The sequence below is a fragment of the Arachis ipaensis genome, chromosome B6 (genome assembly GCF_059453495.1).
Source record: "Arachis ipaensis isolate K30076 ecotype BB chromosome B6, ASM5945349v1, whole genome shotgun sequence".
NCBI lineage: Eukaryota > Viridiplantae > Streptophyta > Magnoliopsida > Fabales > Fabaceae > Arachis > Arachis ipaensis.
The window spans coordinates 139,572,959-139,593,628 of NC_142441.1; the positions used below are offsets into that span (position 1 = coordinate 139,572,959).

At 36.5% G+C, this 20,670-nt stretch overlaps 3 protein-coding genes across 4 annotated transcripts; 2 read left to right on the forward strand and 1 right to left on the reverse strand.

Annotated features, from left to right (window-relative positions):
* Positions 1-3,728: 3,728 nt before the first annotated feature.
* LOC107605328 (eukaryotic translation initiation factor 4G) lies at positions 3,729-12,940 on the forward strand. 2 transcript variants are annotated; one of them, XM_088489621.1, is made up of 10 exons: positions 3,729-3,931; positions 4,104-4,379; positions 5,014-5,150; positions 5,336-5,482; positions 5,631-5,698; positions 5,805-5,861; positions 6,132-7,529; positions 7,613-10,518; positions 12,138-12,332; positions 12,423-12,940. In XM_088489621.1, the coding sequence occupies exons 2-10, from the start codon at positions 4,216-4,218 to the stop codon at positions 12,751-12,753; spliced, it is 5,403 nt and encodes a 1,800-aa protein (XP_088345747.1). In that variant the 5' UTR covers positions 3,729-3,931; positions 4,104-4,215; the 3' UTR covers positions 12,754-12,940. The 2 variants fall into 2 exon arrangements, with proteins under 2 accessions (XP_088345747.1, XP_088345748.1); XM_088489622.1 differs by having other exon boundaries at positions 5,354-5,482.
* Positions 12,941-14,159: 1,219 nt separating this feature from the next.
* Positions 14,160-16,425, forward strand: LOC107605327 (putative calcium-binding protein CML22). The gene is made up of 5 exons (XM_016307178.3): positions 14,160-14,291; positions 15,291-15,503; positions 15,598-15,797; positions 15,872-16,046; positions 16,162-16,425. The coding sequence occupies exons 2-5, from the start codon at positions 15,308-15,310 to the stop codon at positions 16,251-16,253; spliced, it is 663 nt and encodes a 220-aa protein (XP_016162664.1). The 5' UTR covers positions 14,160-14,291; positions 15,291-15,307; the 3' UTR covers positions 16,254-16,425.
* On the reverse strand, positions 16,420-19,086 carry LOC107605326 (receptor like protein kinase S.2). Its single transcript, XM_016307177.3, has one exon. It carries the CDS (start codon positions 19,084-19,086, stop codon positions 16,627-16,629), a length of 2,460 nt encoding a protein of 819 aa, XP_016162663.1. The 3' UTR covers positions 16,420-16,626.
* Positions 19,087-20,670: the final 1,584 nt, after the last annotated feature.

Sequence of the window (20,670 nt, forward strand, 5' to 3'; positions counted from 1 at the left end):
GAGAGACGGCGAAGATCTTTATTTCCTCTACTTTGTGTTTTGATTAGAATCTCTCCACCTTTGTTTTGGAAAGTTTATATTATATATTGAACTCTTTGAATTTGCCTATAGAGGCTCTCATGTTTCCTTCGGGAGAGATTAGGATATACTGTTGTCAACTAATTTCATAATGTACTCTAGCTGACCTAAACTTCGCGGGTCGCGACTAGTAGCTATTTACTTATGTTATATATATCTATCTGTTATCTATCTCTTAATCTCCTTTACGCCTTGTCTGTATATCGTTTTCGGATTCACGGTTTATCTTTTGTTGTCGAAACGTGAGAGATACGTCTTCGCGATTTTATTTCTACTCTTTTCAGGCTTCTCGATTAATGCTCCTTTCGAAATTACCTATATTTATTTATTAAAAATCCACCTGAGAGTCGTACCACCGTAATATCATTGACTTATGACTCGAGCATAAGGATTTGAATATTAGGGTGTTACATTCTAATTCTGGACGAAGATAGCAATCTAAAGTCATCAACAACAAATATCATATTCAAAGAAGTTTTTAATAATATTTAGGTAAGAAAAATATTATTTTCATTTTAATAACATATTATGATTTACACTTTTGTACAAATATTTAATGTAGATATAACTAATTTATCTATAATTCTACTTTCAGACTTGAGATGAAATATGCAACAGAGAGCACAACATCATATGACAATTGTTTTTCCAATGAGATTAGTAAGATACTAGGTTATCGATAAATTTTTATTAGCCTTTTGATATAAAATTTAGTGTAAAATTGACATGCTACTATTACAGTTATATATGTTCTTATTTTTTCATGTCTCATTTCTTATGGTTCAATAATATTATAGACTTCAAAGTTCAAACTGTTCCATTTGCATTTTACTTTGAATAAAGATAAAACAGCATATTCACTACGTTTATTATATAATGATGATGATAGTGTTATACTAAACTCGAGAAATTTATGATTATAAAATATTATTTTTGATTTACCATGTCAAATTTAAATGTAAGCCCGTGCATTTAGTATCCATATTATCACCTGCAACATAGTTAATAATATTGTTCAACACAAGATACACCTCCATAGAATAATTTTCACAAATCAGAGAATCACAACTAACTTCCCACGCAATCATAAGACCATTTTAGATTGCCAATAGCTTATTCCTGAAAACTGAATCAAATGGCAGACGTCCCAAACTACTAGCATCCATGTGCCATAATGATCACGGATAACGCACCCAAATTCTACTACAAGAGAGTCCAAGAGAACACTAGCATCATAGTTGACCTTAAGAAGATTTTGGGGAGGTGGATGCCACCAAAAATTTTGAACTGCATAATCCTAAAAAATTCTATCCTTCTTCGCCATTTTCAACTCATTCGTCAACGCTCTCGCAAAGCAAGAAATTTTTCTCCTAGGTCATGGCTCATTTGGGTTGAAGAAATCATTATATCTGTTCCACCAAATCCACCAAATTCCAGCAGCCACTACTTCCTCTTTACCATTAATAACGCTAGTAATTCAGGATCGGATATCATAAGCATTAGCACGATCAACAATAGAAGGATCTAAAGAATAACATACATCACGAGCAGTGGAACAATTCCAAAGACAATGTAACACGGATTCAGGATTATTACCACATTTATTACAAAGGTCACTCACCATTAAACCCCTTTTATGGCGGAAGGCATTAGTGGGAATGACATCATGAAGTGCAAGCCAAAAGAGAAATTTGACCTTTTCCGGAATAAAAAGCTTCTAAAGCCACTTCTAATTCCCATCATCTCTACATTGAAATTTTATATGCACAAGCCAATTGTACCTGCTTTTGATAGTATATCTCTTCAAAGCAGCCGATTTCCAAATCCAACTCGATTTATTCACGCTCCTTTTAGTAGGAGGAATAGCCCGCAAAAACAATTTAATATCCTCAAAAATTGGGGTGGACAAATTTCCAAAATTTCAAGTCCCATTATAGTAAACATCATCCAGCTTGAGCAATAAATCAGAAACATGAACAAATGGGAGATAATATGCAAGAATATCTAAAGGACTCCAGGGATCATACCACAAGGACTAAAGTGAATTTTCTATATGCCACCCAGGACCCTCTTTGATGGTCATATAAACTTTGGAGATGCTTTTTCACACAAAAGAACCATATTTAGCCGATCCTTGATCTTTGTTTTGCTTCAAATATCTATGAGAAAGAAGTTGCATTCACAACCGCTCCTTATCCTTCAACATTTGCCAAATTAATTTACCAATAAGCGCTACATTAACATACTGCGAATCTCTAACTCCAAGCTTTCCTAGATTCTTGGGAGCCATAACTTTCTCCCACTTTACTAAAGGAAGACTTCTACCATTCGCATTACTTTTTCACAAGAATTGATGCATCATAGAATCAATCTTGTCATGAGCATAAGAAGGGAAAAAGGGAAGTTTGCATTTAATAGACTGGAATTGAAGATAGAACCGATTTTACCAAACACAATATCCTGACCTTGTTTAGCATATGCCATTTTCAACTAGCCAATCTAGCACGAATTTTTTCAATCATTTTTTGAACTGTCTTTCGCGCAGCTCTATCATGATCAATATTCACCCCAAATATCTTCTCAAGTGTTGAGTGAAGTAAATGCTGGAAACACCAAATAAAATATCCTTCATTCTCTGAGAAATATTTTTAGAACATTGAGCTTTCGACTTGGATAAATTCACCTTAAGCACATACACTTTTGTAAAGATGTCCAAAGCTTCCATGACTATTTCAACTTGACTCTTGATGGCCTTACAAAAGAGAAACAAATCGTCAACAACACATAAGATGACAAACTCTAGGCTCTCTTTTAGAAACCGCCGCTGAAATCCAATAACCACTAGAGACAAGGTGAAAAATAATGCAAGCAAGTATTTCCATACAAATAACAAAAAGGTATAGCAACGTTAAATTTTCTTATTTCAGACTTTTTAAAAACTTAAAATTTTGAATCTTTTCTTCATTTCATAAAATGGACAAAAAAAAAAGAATATACACAACGCATAATAAATCTGACAGTTGTAGTTAGAAATTTAAAATTCTTCAACAAATATTCTAAAAAACACCAATCAACTCTATTATAAATTTTCTCAAGATCAATTTTGAAAACAATTGTTCTTTTCTTGAACTTTGTCTTTCGCGTAAAATGAAACCATAGCTTATGAGGCACAATCACGGCATATCAATTTTAGAACTTGATTAATGTTTATACACTACATGTGCTACTTATGTACCGTTTCTTTTTTTTGTTGCATGCATGGGTAAAAAACTCACGAATAATATATTTATTTTTTAATCATATAAAAAAATATAATTGAATAATTATATAAAATATTTTATACAATTAATATTATATTAATATTTAATAATAATAAATTTTTTATATTTATAATAAAATTGATTATTTTATAATAAAAAATTTTGACTCTAATAAAAAATGTTTAAAATTTGATTATTTGAACGATGGATTAATTTGTTTAAAAAACAAAACACTTATAAATATAGCCGATTACTTTTGTGGTCTAAATTTCTGCTGTTTTATAGACTCTATTTTTTTTTATAAAAATTTTAATATTTTAAAATGAATAAAAACTCAGTCTTAAGTTGAGCTTCCTTTAAAAGAGTTATTTACTTGCTTATTTATTTTTTACCATGCTTCCTCTTCCTACACGTTTTCTCTCTCCTACCATCTCACGAGCTTCATCCCACATCCCATTGGGCTTCGATTTCTCTCTCTTTCCCCAGTGATTTCCCCTTCTTTCCACCCCTTGCGTTCATCTCACTATTTCAAATTGCACAATAACCACCCCATAAAAAAGCCCTAGTTTACACGCACTGAACACACTCTTCAGGTTCTTCACTCTCTTATTCCAACTAATTCTTTTTTTTTGTTCTCTTCCAATCCATTATCGTTTCTTGGAATTCGGCATATGGGTTGATGATGGTGATTAACTAGGTTGAGTTTCATGTGCGATTGTTTTCGGTGATGATGATGATGATGTGGATCTGCTTCTTTGGTTGCAGGAAAAGTTGAGGAAGGAAAATCCCCCCTTTCTTTTCCTCTTTTTTATTTTTTTTTATTTTGTTTTTCTTTTTTTTTTTAACTATTTTTTGGAGGAATTAAGGGTTGGGATATATGTCCTTCAATCAATCAAAATCCGACAAGAGTGACGCTGTGTACCGAAAATCCGGGCGATCCGCCAGCTTCAATCAGCAGCGAGGCTCCTCCGGCGGTGCATACGGCAGGGGCGGCAGCGGTGGCGGTGCCGCACCTTCTCCGTCACTATCCTCGAGCCGCAGGTGAGTTAGGGTTCGTAAATTTGTGTTTTTTGGGGTTTTGGGTTATGATGATAGTGAGCAGAGAGATTTTTTTTATCAATTTTATTCTTTGCTATTTATTGACGAATTGATGTAGGTTGGGAAACTAGGTTTGTTATGTGTGGTGTGAGCTTAAAATCAGTTAAACATGCGTTTTTGCTCTGTTGGTGGATGATTTTTCAATAAGAAAAGCTTTGTTTGGTATCTTTGGGAGTGCCCTAGAATCTCGGATAAACTTCCAGATCATTACATTGCTGGTTTTTAAGAAATATAAGGTAGACAAATCTTAGTGGCAGGCTGTAGTACATGACATTGTTAATTGGTTGCTGTACTTAATTGGAGTGTCATGCAGATTTGTGGATAAAGTTGGGAGCTTGATTTCTACTTTTTGCAGAACAAATAATCATTCTAGAGGGAATTCTCCGTGTGATGTGAAAGTTTTGCTTTTCCATCTGTTTTTTGTTTTCATTAGGATTATGTCTTCTTTCATCTTCAAAAAATTCTTCTTTTGATAAAAAAGAATTACAAGAGATGTTATTTTCCTTTTTCTTTCTTTTTAATTTTTTTCTTAAATAATGATATGCTGATAATTTTTTATGACTGCTACTTGTGTTAGTTTTAACAAGAAGTCTAATAATGCACAAGGTGGGCAATCTAGGGTAAACCCTACCGTAGCAAGTTCAACCGAGTCTAATAGTATTAATGCAAACCGGACCATACCAAATGGTAGCCATCTACAGCCTCAATTTCATGGTAAGTTTTAGCAATATTCTCCATATTTTACAAAATAAATTTTCTGTAGATATTATGCTCTTATGTTATACAGTAGAATTTGTTTGCATTACATTTTATAATAGCCTCCTAGTTATGTTACATGACTGAGTGTTTAGTAAATGTGATTGTCTTTATGGACATCATTCATCCATGTTGAATAAAAGGAGGATCTGATGCACCAGTTACCAATGCAACTGTCAAGTCACCCGAGTCAAATGCTCAGAGAAGCACCAGAGCTATTCCAAAAGCTCCTACTTCTCAACCTCCCACCTTGAGTTCTGATTCAGCTCCTCCGACAACCCCTGCTAAGGGTATGCTATTATCCTTGTTGTTTCATACTTCATATATAGAATGTCTTAATATTTCAGAATTGTAGTTTGGGCTGATAGAAATATAACATGTTGTGAAATGTTATTTTTGACTTCTGAGAGCGATTTTGAATATTGTTTTCCATCTCAGGAGATGCATCCAAGGCTTTCCCTTTCCAATTTGGATCTATTAGTCCTGGTTTTATTAACGGAATGGCAGTAAGTTTCTTATTTGCTAATTTCTTAATGTAATCCAAACTTTATGTGTATTTCGTAAAGCCTGGAATTTCAGGCTGAGTTGATGATATTCTATTTTAATATGCAGATTCCTGCTCGCACAAGCTCAGCTCCACCCAATTTAGATGAGCAGAAGCGTGATCAGGTATGCAACTTATTATTATCTTCTCTTCATTTCCCTGTTATCTGTACTACAATATAATTTACGACCGCTGCTAATCCTTCATAAGGTAAGAGAACCTAATTGTTGACTTCCTTGGTTAGAAATTGTTATTTTCAGAAATGAAATCAGTAAAAGGTGTGCATCTGTAATTTTATACTCCATCTAGTTGAGGTTGAGATTATGGGCATTACTTTTCTCATGATAATTCAAGTATTATTTTTACTGTGGCGGGTCTAATTCTGTAACTTACAGGCTCGCCATGATTCTTTTAAACCTCCAGCACCAGCACCAGCACCAGCACCGGCACCAGCACCAGCACCGGCACCTCCTGTTCCAAAGCAGCACTCAGTGAGGAAGGATATAGTTAATAATGATCAATCTAATGCTGGGACTAGGGCAAAAAAAGATATGCAGTTGTCATCATTGCCTCCAGGAAGCCAGATGCAGAAACCTTCAGTTGTTCCTTTAAGTGGAATTTCAATGGCAATGCCATATCATCAGCCACAGGCATCTGTACAGTTTGGCAGTCCCAATCCTCAGATTCAATCTCAGGGTATGCCAACAGCACCTCTACAGATGCCGTTACCAATGCCTTTGCCAATTGGAAATGCTCCACAAGTGCAGCAACAGGTCTTTGTTCCAGGCCTTCAACCACACCAGATGCATCAAGGACTCATGCATCAGAGCCAAAACATGAGTTTTACTCCTCAACTGAGCCCTCAATTGCCCCATCAGTTAGGTAGCATGGGTATAAGCATTGGCCCACAATATTCCCCACAGCAAGGAGGAAAATTCGCTCCTCGTAAAACTACTCCTGTCAAGATAACTCATCCTGAGACCCATGAGGAGCTTAGGCTTGATAAAAGGGCAGACACATATTCAGATGGTGGGTCATCTGGTGCTAAATCTCATTCTAGTGTGCCTTCTCAGTCTCAACCTGCCCAGCCATTTACAGTTTCTCATCCTATTACTTACTATCAACCCAATTCCTACAGTGCAAGTTCTGGCTTTTATCCACCTCCTAGTTCTCTTCCATTAACAAGTAGTCAGATAACTCCAAATTCTCAACCACCAAGGTTTAGTTATGCAGTGAGCCATGGTCAGCAAAATGTTGGTTTCATGAATTCATCATCTCATAATTCGATACCTGTTAATAAAGTTGGCACTCATATCCCTGCCATTACTGAACCACCTGCTCCGGAATTTTCCCACAATGTGCTTAATGTTATCTCACCATCATCAGGAGCAACATCTATGTCTATTAAAGATAGTAGTGGGACTGGTCTTGTGGACTCCTCAGTTGCCAATTCCAATATTTCTGGTGCCCGAAGGAGTCACTCTGCTAGATCTTCAGTAGCATCTGGTGATGCTAACTCCTCTTTGCCACAGAAAGGTTCTGAAATTTGCTCTGAAGTTTCTTTGGAACAGTCTAAGTTATCCAGTGATTCTTCAGTTTTGAACTCACTGCCAAAACAATCTTCTGCATCTACCGAGGTTACAACTGCTCCTTTGAAGTCTTCCTCTGCTGTGAGTGCTGAGTCTGTTTCAGTTGTGTCTAATGATGAAGAAAAGGGGAAGGAATTTCTCAGTAGGTCAAATTCTTTGAAAGATAATCAGAAGGTACAGAAGAAAGGCCAATTACAACATCAGGTAAGTGAAGAATTTTGTTCTCAAGTCATCATTAGCTATTTCTGTATTAGTTTGCTTTCTAGTATTGATTTTTTTCCCCCTAGGTTGCCGTACAATCTCCTACTGTAGCTGATGTCCCTTCCCAAGCTGTTGAGAGATCTTCGGTCATATCTGAAACTGTAGGAACTAAAACAAACCATTCTGCCGCAGTGACCAGTGAAGATATAGCAGCAGCAACAGCTGCGGATGAAGACACGCTATTAACTCCCTCTGTTAGTATGTCTCATGCTGAAGTGAAAAGCAATGGCACTACAGAACTTTCTGTTTGTGTTTCAGCTGAAGGGCCTGTCGCTCAAACTGGCTATAGTTTGAATAACAATGATGAGCTAGATGAATTTTTGCAAGAGGATAAACTGTCAAAGGATAAAGTTTCAGAAATGGGTGAAAAAACTGAAATATCATCTATTCAAGGTTCCAAACAAGAACATGATGAATCTAGTGTTCCAGAATGTGAAAGGACAAGTGATAGTTTAGTCATGTCTACCTGTAGTGCATTGGGTTCTCCTAAAGATGTCTCATTGAGTAGAGATGATATTGCAGTCAGTAGTGGAGCTGTTTCCGCAAGTTCTGGCACATTAGACCAGCACTCTGCTGATGTTCCCGAAACAACTTCAAAACATTTGAAAGATAGTTTAGAGATTGCTGAAAGTTTGGTTTCTCTTCCAGCGCCAGGTACTAAGGATAGACCAATTTTGGAGCAAAATAAGGTTAAAACTACTAAGGGGAAAAAGAAAAGAAGAGAGATTCTTCAAAAGGCCGATGCTGCTGGATCAACCTCTGATCTTTATAATGCGTACAAGGGACCTGAGGAAAAGAAGGATGCTGTTGTAAGTGCAGAGAAAGAGGACAGTGTTTCTACTTCTGAAAGTTTAGAGCAGTTTTCTACTGGTGCTGCTCAGCGAGATTGTATAACGAGTGAGCATAAAGCTGAGCTTGATGATTGGGAGGATGCTGCTGACATGTCTACACCAAAACTTGAAGTTTCAGATCAAACTGAACAGGTTACTGACAGTTGTATAGTTACAGTGAAAAGGTACTCTCGAGATTTCCTTTTGAAGTTTGCAGAGCAGTGCACAAATCTTCCTGAAGGATTTGAAATCACAGCTGACATAGCTGAGTCTTTGATGGGTGCCAATGTTAGTAGTTCACGTGATCCACATCCTTCTCCTGGAAGGATTATAGATAGGACTGGTGGGATGTCTAGGATAGATCGGCGTGGAGGTGCTATTACTGAGGAAGACAAGTGGAGCAAAGTTTCCAATGCTTTTCATTCAGGTATGCGTTTGGATGGTATTGGAGGTAATGCAGGATTTCGTCCAGTTCAAGGAGGCAATTTTGGTGTCTTAAGGAATCCTCGCTCACCTCTGCCATATGCTGGAGCTGGAGGGATTCTTTCTGGGCCAATGCAATCCATGGGAAATCTGGGAGGAATGCCAAGAAACAGCTCTGACAGTGACAGGTGGCAGCGTGCTTCTAGCTTCCAGCAAAGGGGTTTGATTCCTTCTCCTCAAAGTCCTTTGCAGATGATGCACAAAGCTGATAAGAAGTATGAGGTCGGTAAAGTGACAGATGTGGAAGAGGCCAAGCAGAGGCAATTGAAAGCTATATTGAATAAGTTAACTCCTCAGAATTTTGAGAAGCTTTTTGAGCAGGTAAAAGCAGTTAACATTGACAATGCAGTAACTCTCACTGGTGTCATCTCACAAATATTTGAGAAGGCTTTGATGGAACCTACCTTCTGTGAAATGTATGCCAATTTCTGTTCACATCTGGCAGCTGATTTGCCTGATTTTAGTGAAGACAATGAGAAGATAACTTTTAAGAGGTTATTATTAAACAAGTGCCAGGAAGAATTTGAGAGGGGTGAAAGAGAACAGGAAGAGGCTGACAAGGCTGATGAAGGTGAGATCAAGCTGTCTAATGAAGAAAGGGAGGAGAAAAGAACCAAAGCAAGAAGACGCATGCTGGGTAATATCAGATTGATAGGAGAACTGTATAAGAAGAGAATGTTGACAGAGAGGATTATGCATGAGTGCATCAGGAAGTTATTGGGTCAGCATCAGGATCCGGATGAAGAAGATATTGAAGCTTTGTGCAAGCTCATGAGTACAATTGGGGAGATGATTGACCATCCCAAAGCCAAGGAGCATATAGATGTGTATTTTGATCGGATGAAATCATTATCAAACAACATGAATTTATCTTCAAGGGTGAGGTTCATGTTGAAAGATTCCATTGATTTAAGAAAGAACAAATGGCAACAACGGAGGAAAGTTGAAGGTCCAAAGAAGATTGAGGAGGTACATAGGGATGCTACCCAAGAGCGGCAGGCCCAAGCTGGTAGGCTGGGTCGTGGTCTGGGCAATAATCCAGTAAGAAGAAACCCCATGGATTTTGGTCCAAGAGGGGCATCTATGTTACCTTCACCTGTTGCCCAAATGGGTGGAGTACGAGGGTTGCCTACTCAAATTCGCGGATATGGTCCACAGGATGTTCGTATGGATGATAGGCATGAGGCAAGAATCCTATCAGTTCCACTGAGTCAAAGACTTGGTGATGATTCAATTACCTTGGGACCCCAAGGGGGTCTTGCTAGAGGAATGTCCATAAGAGGCTCAACTGCAGTTTCAAGTTCAGGAAGTCTTAATGGTTATAGTAATTTGCCAGAGGGCTCAGCATACAGTTCTAGGGAGGACCATGCTCCAAGATATATTCCAGATAGATTTGGTGCTCCGACCGCTTATGATCAACCCAGTGCTAAAGAGAGAAATATGACTTATGGTAACAGTGACATGAGAAATGCAGATAGGAATTTTGACAGACCTGTTCTAACTTCACCTTCCTCTCAATTGCAAGGGACAGTGGTCTCCCAGAATCCTTCTTCAGAAAGGATTTGGCCAGAAGAACGATTACGAGACATGTCAATGGCTGCAATAAGAGAATATTATAGGTACTGCTTTCTCTTTCTGGTTTTTCATTCCACTTCCTTTTCACTTTTCAGCTTGCAGGCAATTGTATTTTTATTTTTTATTTTTACTCTGAATAGCATGCTTAATATTTTACAAGTTACAATACTTCTAAGAAATATGAACATCAGTATGCTGACATGTCTAGTTTCTTGGGATTTTTTTTGGTTCTCACGTAAAGATTCTACTTCATACTAGTTAGACAAAGTATATATCCCATTTCCCATTTAATGATTTAGATTATTAAAAGAAAATTGATGATTTGTATTAAATTGTTCGTGTCATTTCATTGTGATCTCATTCTGAATGTGTTACAACCTGATTTTTTTTAGATTTATTTTTGTGGTTTTTTTGGGATTTTTTTTTTGGGGGGGAGGGGGGGGGGGGTTAAAGAACATGATATTATTTGCACAGAATGAAAATTGTTGATTCTTGAATAAAGCTAGTGCAGAAATTGAACTTTAGGTTCTAATGTTAGTAAATGTGGACAAAGTATGTCATTTGTATTTTTAACATTTTTATTTATACTTAATAAATGTAAAAGTTGGTGAGTAGTATTGGATAAGATTCCTCCTCAGCATGCATTAAGGAGTGTTTTGGCTGTCAAAATTGTTACCATTCTTTTAGTAATTTATATCATGTTAATTAGCTAGGCTTTCTGGGTTCCTGTTTCTTCTGTTATATTTGGGTCATTGCGTTCCTCTCACTTTTTTTAAGTGATTATGCTAATGTTATAAGATTTCATGTCCAAAAAATGTTGTTGCTTATATAATCAATTCAAATTTTTTAATGACTTAAATTCTTCAATAATTTTAATTTATCCTATAGTATAAAATGAATCTTTGTATGAGTGTATATAGATGCATAAATATATAGTTTAGGAGAAATTATACCGATTCATGAAATCCATCGTGAATGTCTTGGTGATATTGTCATCTTCTAAGCCTTCCTTTTGATGAGGTTAGTGTTATGCTGACAAGAGTGTTAAGTGTTATATTTATAAAATACAAGAGTATTGGGTGTATCATTACCTAAATCTTAGGGAAGATCAATGCATGGTTTTAGAGATAGGAGAGCTGGGTTAAATTTGATCAAATCATAAAGCGAGTAAGTGTGTGAATTGAGATTGAATCCCAATTAAACTGGTTGAATCATTAAACCTCTAAACCAATACCTTAACCGGCTTGAAGTCTAGTCTGGTTTGCTTAATCTTGATATTTAGTGAAAAATTGAACCGAAAGCCTCAGGCTAATCATTGCTATGTATATATAAAACAAAGGGTTGAAAACCTATTTTTAAAACACAGGCCTCTATGTGAATGAGCACAACCATATTTTTTCTGCTATGAAGAGGCTGCTGCTAGAATAATTTTTAATTTTCTTGCTTTATTATAACATATATAGATATAGTGATGCTAGTTCCTATAACTGATGGATAGATGTTTATGGTGTAGATTCATTTTATGCATGTAATAATTATTACGGGTGGCAAAACTACCTGCACTATATGTCACACAAACTTTTTTGGCTAAAGTTGTGTTTCCTGTGAGAATTGTTCAGTCATTTTGTCACACAAATATCTAACAGTTTTTTGTTCAATTCAGTGCTAGGGATGAGAAGGAAGTTGTTTTGTGTGTTAAAGATTTGAACAATCCAAGCTTCCATCCTTCCATGGTCTCGATTTGGGTCACAGACTCTTTCGAGAGAAAGAACACAGAGAGAGATCTTCTGGCTCAGCTACTAGTCAACCTTGTGAAGTCTCAGGATGGTACCTTGAGTCCAGCCCAGCTCATCAAAGGGTTAGTTTTATTTGATGTGTGACTAATGGTAGAGAAAATCCGTTGGCTTGGAAAGAATTTTACTTATTAATCCTTTTTAATGTTGTCTAGGTTTGAATCTGTTCTTAGTACTTTGGAAGATGCGGTTAACGATGCTCCAAAAGCACCGGAGTTTCTTGGCCGCATGTTTGCCAAAGCTATAACAGAGCATGTAGTCTCTTTGAATGAGATTGGGCAGTTAATACATGCCGGTGGAGAGGAACCTGGCAGTCTCTTAGAAGCGGGACTCGCAGCTGATGTTCTTGGAAGCACCTTGGAGGCCATACAAATGGAGAAAGGCGATACAGTTTTAAGTGAGATCCGGACAAGCTCAAATTTGCGGTTGGAGACTTTCCGGCCGCCGGAACCTTTGAAATCAAGGAAGTTAGAGAACTTTATTTAGAGGATAGAGATGCTCATAATATCCTGTTGGAATAGAGGGAAAAATTATTTATGCCTAGTGTTTATAGGATGCTCAAATTTGCTGAAAACGTTTTCTCCATCAGGGTTGGTGAAGAGAATTTTGCATATGGTATTTCTGTCAAATATTATTTGTGACATCAATGCAATTATATAACAGGTTCAATCAAGCAGCAGAAATTTTAGGCTGTTGGTTATAGTGTCTGCCAAGTGGGTTTACTTTCTCAATACACGTATCATTCGAGTGTCCATGAAAATATAACGACACATTCATCTGCATCATATTACATGAAGCTCCTTAAACATACCAAATAGGCAGAGACTACCTATATTTTATTATTATATTCATGCCTTGTCTTAGGTGGGACAGCTTGGACATGGTGTCTTAGGCTCTGATTTCGGGATAAAACACCAAGACCGAAGTACAAAGATAGAAAATTAGAGAGACACACAAGAAATTGTCTTCATCTTGTTTGGTAAAAGTTAAGATACAAAAACAGGGAAACTTTAAAAGTCAGTTTGTCTTTACTTTCTCAAACAGCACCAGCACCAAGCTACATAACGTTTTTCTTCTACTATCATTCTTCCAAAATCATAAATTCATAAATCTTGTATCTGACATTTACGTAATCATTAGAAGAAAAAAAAAGAAGAGAAAGAAAAAAGGGGAGAGAGATAGAGAAAGAAGCTAAGAGTGCTAGAAGCGGAGTCGACAGTCGCTATGGATTGATGATGGCAGAGTGGTAGCGACGAAGTGCAAAGGCAAAGGTCCAAGGTGATCGAGAGAGTTAGAGAGTCCCTGTGACTGTGAGTAGAGACAAGGATGGGAGTAGAGGCACCCATGAAATTTCTGCGAGGGAAGAATTTACTAAAATGCCTTTACCAATCATTCTAAAATACTACATTAGTCTTCATTCATCAAAGTTATTGGTCAAATTATCTCTTCTAACCGGTTACGAGATAGTAACCGAATAATGTGTCAAGTACTCAAGTCACAAGTGTGAGGATCATGAAGAAATGATTTTTAAAAATAGAAACTATTAAACCCCTAATAATTTTTAAAAATAGGACTTATGAATCCGTCTAGAATAATAAAATTTGTCGTTGCACAATGTAGTTAGTTGGCTAGATAGAAACTAACAAATGAATCAATTAATATACTTATGGTTAATATATATTTTATTAAAGGAAACAATCCGCTACTAGTAACCACACTGGTGTTCTAATAATTCTTTAAAAGGAACGTGAATACAAAATTTGAGTTTAAACTGTAAAGGACATATTCGTTAATTACGCCTCTAGAAACTTGAAGGGAGAGGGATTCAAAGAACTCACACTCAAAGTAATGATGGCATCTCTCTTTTGGAATCCACTAAGCTTTCCCTTTTCTTTATATAATTCTTCAGCTCCTTACTTTTCCCACGAAATGCATACACTACGCAACACAGAATAGCATAGCCTACTTAGGACTCCTTTGCCTCTTCCAAAACTTGTTCTTTTCAGGAAACCACCACCAAATCTGTAAGAAGTTTTTTTTTTTTTTTTTTTATTATTTTATATTTTGTGTTGCTTGTTAAATTCGTTCTCTTCATTGTTATTTACATCCCATGTTGGATTTGGAATTCAGTACAACTCACAAAAAGTAAATGTATTTTATGTGACTTCTGCATGTTAAGTTACAGTTTACTTGATTCTTTTTCTTATTAGTATTTTTTTTTTCAGCTTTTCCTAGCGTTGGTCAATTATAAGAGAAAATCAATGATAGGGTGCTTATTAGTTCTTTCAGGGTTAGATAAATTTTTTATATTTGTAAAGTTAGGTTCATGATTTTGGTCCGTGGAAAATGTTTCTCGTGGTTTTGGTGCAAAAAGAATTTTAAGAAGTAACTTAGTAAATTGGTCCCTACTGTCATACCATTTTTAAATTTGGAGATAACTACTGATGCTTTGAACCATATTTGTGAAGTTGTTTTTTACTTGGGAATTGGAATGATAGTGGGGACTACTTTCACTTAGTTTGGCTTTGAGGAATCTTTGGACCAAAATCACACAAAAAAAAGAAACTTGCAAGAATGAAAAACATGAATCACTGATTATTTTATAGATATTTTTTCATGTATTTGTTCTATTATAGAAACTTCTTAAGTAAAAGAAGGAAAATAAATGATGATGATATCTTTTACTAAAGGGAATTTGATTGCACAAGAATGTCATTGAAGAAGGGAGCATAACTAGCTCTTTCCTCATGACTCAAGAGTTTAATGTTTCATCACTAAGTTATCACTCATTCATTCCAACTTTCCAATGGTTGAAATTACTTAGTTTGATCCTTTGCTAAAATTTTTGTTAAATCTTAAAAGTGGAACAATTTATTGTGTGTATTAGTGATGTTGATGATTAATCTTGATTCAGAAACATGATCCGGCCTATAATCTTTTGCTGAATTCACTTAAACTTCTTTGTTCCTTACTCCAAAAAGTGTCAGTCTAATGTGTTTTTTCCCCTTCCTTTTTCTTAAAAGTTTTCACCCAAAGAAAAATGGGAGCCATATGCTGTTGTGGAAGAAAGCCAAGCAAGGGGAACAGCCTGGATAGAAAGCTTGAAAGGAAAATAATTGAAATGAGGAAAAACAAATTTGGAAAATCCAAATTGAAATCTATTGATAGCGTAGTTATGCTGTTCCCTATGTTTAGGGAGAAACTGAAAACATTAAGAGGAATGTTTGAACAGTATGGTAAATTCCAACAACTTTCTAACTCTCTTTTCTTTATAAGTCGCACCTGTCAGCAACGCAATACAAAACTAACATAGTTTATGTTGGTTCACAGATGAGGACTCAAATGGATATATAGACCCCAATGAACTCAAAAGGTTCTTAGAACATCAGCAATTTCATCTTCAAGAGGAGGAGTTTGAGACCCTTTTCCGTTATTGTGATATTGATGGAAGCAAAGGCATACAATTTAACGAATTTATTGTTCTTGTTTGCCTCATCCATCTCCTACAAGAACAACCATCCTTTGATAGTGTAATTGTCAGAAACTTACTATGTTTTCTTGATCTTGAAACTGATGTATGACGATTTCATTGTTTCTGTCTCAGTCATCAAAGGCAGAGTTAGCAAACCTTGGAGAAGTATTTAATACTATGATTGAAGTCTTTCTGTTTTTCGATAAGAATGCCGATGGGAAGATTAACAAGAAGGATATGGTGAAGACACTAAATGACACTTACCCTTTGGAGAAATCTCCATCACACATCACCGAAAAACGATTCAGTAATGTTTCCTTCTATGCTCCTTCTTCGTCGTTTCGTGTTCTTTTTGCCATTGTTATTGTTATTGTTATTACCTGCTTTGACATCCCTTTTTGGTTGTCTTCTCATCCTTGCAGAAGAAATGGACTGGGACAATAATGGACAAGTCACTATCAGGGAGTTCCTCTTCGGTTTCATCAAATGGGTTGGAATTGATGCAGATGAATAGATGCATGATGTATTGTGTAAGAACAGATATACTTCTAAGAGGATTGCTTTAATTTCTATCATGCTGAATGTTTGAGTGTAAAGTTTTTCATTTTCTTAAAAGTGTGTTGGATAGATACAGAATTTGATTGTGGCAATGAATCAAGAAAAAAAAAGAAAAAGAAAAAGAAAAAGGATGTGTATAGATAGATATATATAGTCTGAGTCCTGCTTCATTACAGAGTAACACTGATACATCAAACTTTCTGTTATATATACAACCTTCATAGACAATAAACTTACAGAATAGATAAAAGATGGAGAGACAAAGAAGAAAGTGTAGTTTTACAAAATTTAGTTTCCATGTTGGTTACTCCATTATGTTCTGTAACTTCTTACTGTATTCCTAGAGCTTGGATTCTCCTAATGAGTGACAAAGAAATTGCATTTCTTTCTCTCCAATCTTCCCTGCTCTCTTTGTTCAGTTCGACGAGTAAGCTGTCCTTGCCATCAAGGATGCTTACAATTTGCCTCATGCTTGGCCTTAATTGTGGGTCACAGCGGGTGCATGCGATTCCCAGTCTTATCAATCTCAGCAGTTCTTTCTCATTGTACTCTCCATTGAGTCTTTTGTCTGCTAATTCCTTCAATGGCCTTTTTCGCATCTCGAATTCATGAACTTTCTTCACCAACAGAACCTCCGGCTGCCTAAAATCTACTGCCATCTGTCCACTTACAACTTCAAGAACCACAACTCCAAAACTGTAAACATCAGCTGCGGGCGTTGCTTCGCCGGATTCCACGTATTCTGGTGACATGTAGCCAAAAATGCCGCGAGCCGATTTGCTAGTGTCTGTGATTACATGGTGGCCGTGTTCATTCCTTGTCAAAAACTCAGCAAGAGCAAAACAACCAAGTCTGGGATTCATATCTTGCTCAAGAATGATAGCTGAAGAGGTAATGTTTCTATGAATGACTTGCTCATCCCATTCCTCATGTAGATACAGAACTGCACAAGCAAGCGTTTTCGATATGTAATACCTGTGATGCCACTGAAGGACAGAAGAATCTCCGGATCTATGATTGTTATGACGGAGAAGCATTTGACTCAGAATTCTTCTAGCTGAGTAGTCATACACAACAAGCATCTCGCCTTGCTCGGTGCACCATCCTCGAAGCTGCACCAAATTCCTATGGCGCAGCCTTGCTAGATTCCGGAGTTCGTTGGAGAATCTGTCACGCAACGCAGGGCAAGTTTTCATCCCGAGGCGTTTCACCAAAACATGGCAATTGTCATGTAGGATTCCATGATAAGCAGTTCCAAAGTCTAGCTCTGCCACCCTCCTTGAATCTGAAAAATTGTCTGTAGCTGAAACGATTTCCTTGAATGATATTTCCCTTGGCGTCTCCAGCACAGGAAATCGCCGCTGTTGATTGGTGCTCCTTGAAGACATGATCTCACTGTTTCTGTTTTCAGCGGTTATGTATACGGTTTCCCCTGCAGCTGTGTGATAGTTATTCTCGGTAGCAAAGCTGTTGCCGCTTGCGCTGCTATGACTAGTCTCCGATGCGGATGACAAAGAGATGTATAGAGGGTGAGATTGAAACGAAGGGAGGGCTGGCAACTTGCATGACACGTCGGAAAGTGCTTCCACAGTCCATTTCATGCTGGGACGCAGCTGCGGTTCTTGGAGAGTGCAGAGAAGAGCAATGTGAATGAGATGCTGCATCTCTGAAAGCTTGTAGGAACCATCTGGAAGCCGTGTATCCCCTGCTTCCAGAAGCTTCCCTACATCGGAGAGTCTTCTGATCCAATCAAGCAAAATAATTTCATCATCTGGATAAGCGAGGTCTATGGCTCTCCTTCCAGAAACCACTTCTAGAAGAACTATTCCGAAGCTGAAGACATCGGATTTCGAAGTAGCATTGCCTGCTTTCTGCAAGCTTTCAGGGGGAAGATACCCAATCGTTCCTCCGATTCTCGACGTGTCTCCCAAACGGAAATTGTCAATTCTTGTTGATATTTTTCTCGGCTTGAACTCAAGCTCATGTTCTAGCCACCTTGCCATGCCAAAGTCACCTAGTTTGGCATTGAAATGCGAATCAAGCATCACGTTGCTGGTCTTCACATCCCTATGAATGATTTGAGTTTCCAATTGTTCATGGAGATAATGCAATGCCGCCGCCAAACCTTTCACAATTTTCACTCTGTGTTCCCAATCAAGAAGCTCAGTCTTCGAATTCTCCAGCTTCCGGAAGAGTATACGGTCAAGGCTGCTGTTAGGCATGTAGTCATATACAAGATGCAACTGATCTTCATGAACACACCATCCTCTAAGCCTCACAAGATTCTTGTGGCGAAGATCCGCAACCGCCGTTAACTCTGCTTCAAAACTCTTCTCAAATTGCTTCCCTTTCCCCGCCAAGCAGCATTTAACGGCTACAATAGTTCCGTCACTCGGCAAAACCGCCTTGAAAACTTTTCCGAACCCTCCACTTCCAAGAACTTGCTCTTCGCTGAAACCTTTGGACCCTATGAAGAGCTCTGCATAGCTGAAAATCCTGGGGTTGTCCCTCCCTATCTTGGCTGAAACTTGCACCCCGTCCATGTCGTGAAACGCGCCGCCGCCGGAACACTTCTCTTTCTTCACTCCATGCTTGCAAATTGTCCACCCTTTTAAGCCGTATAACTTTCTCAAAGAATCTTGGAGCAAAGAAACTACTTGCCTCCCACAACCTCTATGATGATGAGGAGCCTTGACTTGTTTCTTTGGTAGTTGAAAAGGCTTCTGATCAGGTTGATCCATTTCACCGGAATTTGGTGGAAGAACAATGCAGAGGTGATTGAGCTGCATGGCTATGGTTTTTTGGAGGGAGCTATGGAGTTGAAAGATATATAACAAAAGAGGCCCTTTTTGGTATATTGATTATGACGGCGTTGTTGTTTTCTCATCGTGGTGGTTGGGAATATTTTTCAACGCGTTTAGCTTATCCCCGTTGAAATGAATGCAGCTATCCAGAAGTTGGAAGTTCGAGCCTACCTACTAGAAATATGTTTAAATATACCAATATATTATGTTTGTGTGATTTTTTTTTAATATGATGGCGAAAATGTTATAATACACAGATAAATTATGATTTGAGTGTGTAATATTAAATTATGGAATGTTATTTTGATTTAATAAAATTATAAATATTATTTTAAATTAAATCGTTATTAACAATTTCGGTGTATTTGTATACATTCATATATGCTATTTCATATATTTTTAATAAAATAATTTTCTATTAAATATGTTTCGTGGAAAATAATAAATTTATTAGTAGAATAATCAATTTTTTTACCACTTTTTTGGTGTCAAAATATTTTTTTTTATTTAGTCTACTTAAATATTTTTAATAACTCTTTCTTGCTATTATTATTCTATTTCATAATCTCTATTTTTCAAAATATTTTAAAATATATACACAAAATCTGTTTATTAGGTATATATTTCAATATATTATAATTAATAAATTTTATTTATAATTTTATACTATCATATTTTGTTTGTATTATACATTTCAATATATTTTTTATACTATAGAACACTATCTATTTAAAAATATCAGCAAACAAATAATTTATCTCTCAAAATCCGTATAATTTGTTTATAAGAAACATCCGCACCAATAAATAAATAAGAACCTATTTTTCAATAATTGATATTATATGATAAAGTAAAAAAAAATCTATTAGATAAAGATACTAAAAAACATATACAAGTCAATATTTAAAAAAATACCAACTTTACAAGATTTTGACATTGTTGTTGTTGTTTTTTTTTTTTTTTTGAATAATGATATTAAATTACATACAAATTACAAATATTTTTACACACGAGTCTTTAAATTTAACATTAATTTAGCTCTTTGCGTAATGTATGAGTTTTGACTGATTTTTTTTATTATAGAACATATGAGTGTGTAGTGCTTTGTTATGGGATATGAGGGTGCTACACCTTAATGTAGGGCAGTTTTTTGTGATTTTTATTGTGAACAATTCGGACTGTGCGAATTGTTTGTGAAGCAAAATGTAAATGGCAAATCGGACGGCAAAATGTAAATGGCAAATCGGACGGTCCGATTTGCAAGGAGAAAAAATTTAAATTTTAGAAGGTGCAAATCGGACCGTCCGTGTTGTTTTTTTTTTTAGTAATAAAAAAAGTAATTTGAAAAGTCCGAATTGATTATTATAAATTTTTTTGAACGAGTTTAAACAACTCATAGAGTCCGATTTGGTATGAGAATTTTGGACCGTCCGATTTGTTCTTAACTGATCCCACAAGTTTGTAAAGCTCACACGATTTTCATACCCTCATCCTCCCACAATCCCTTCTCCATAATAAAAATAAAAAGCGTATGAGTTTTAGTTTAGTCGAAAATAGTTTATAAAAGTT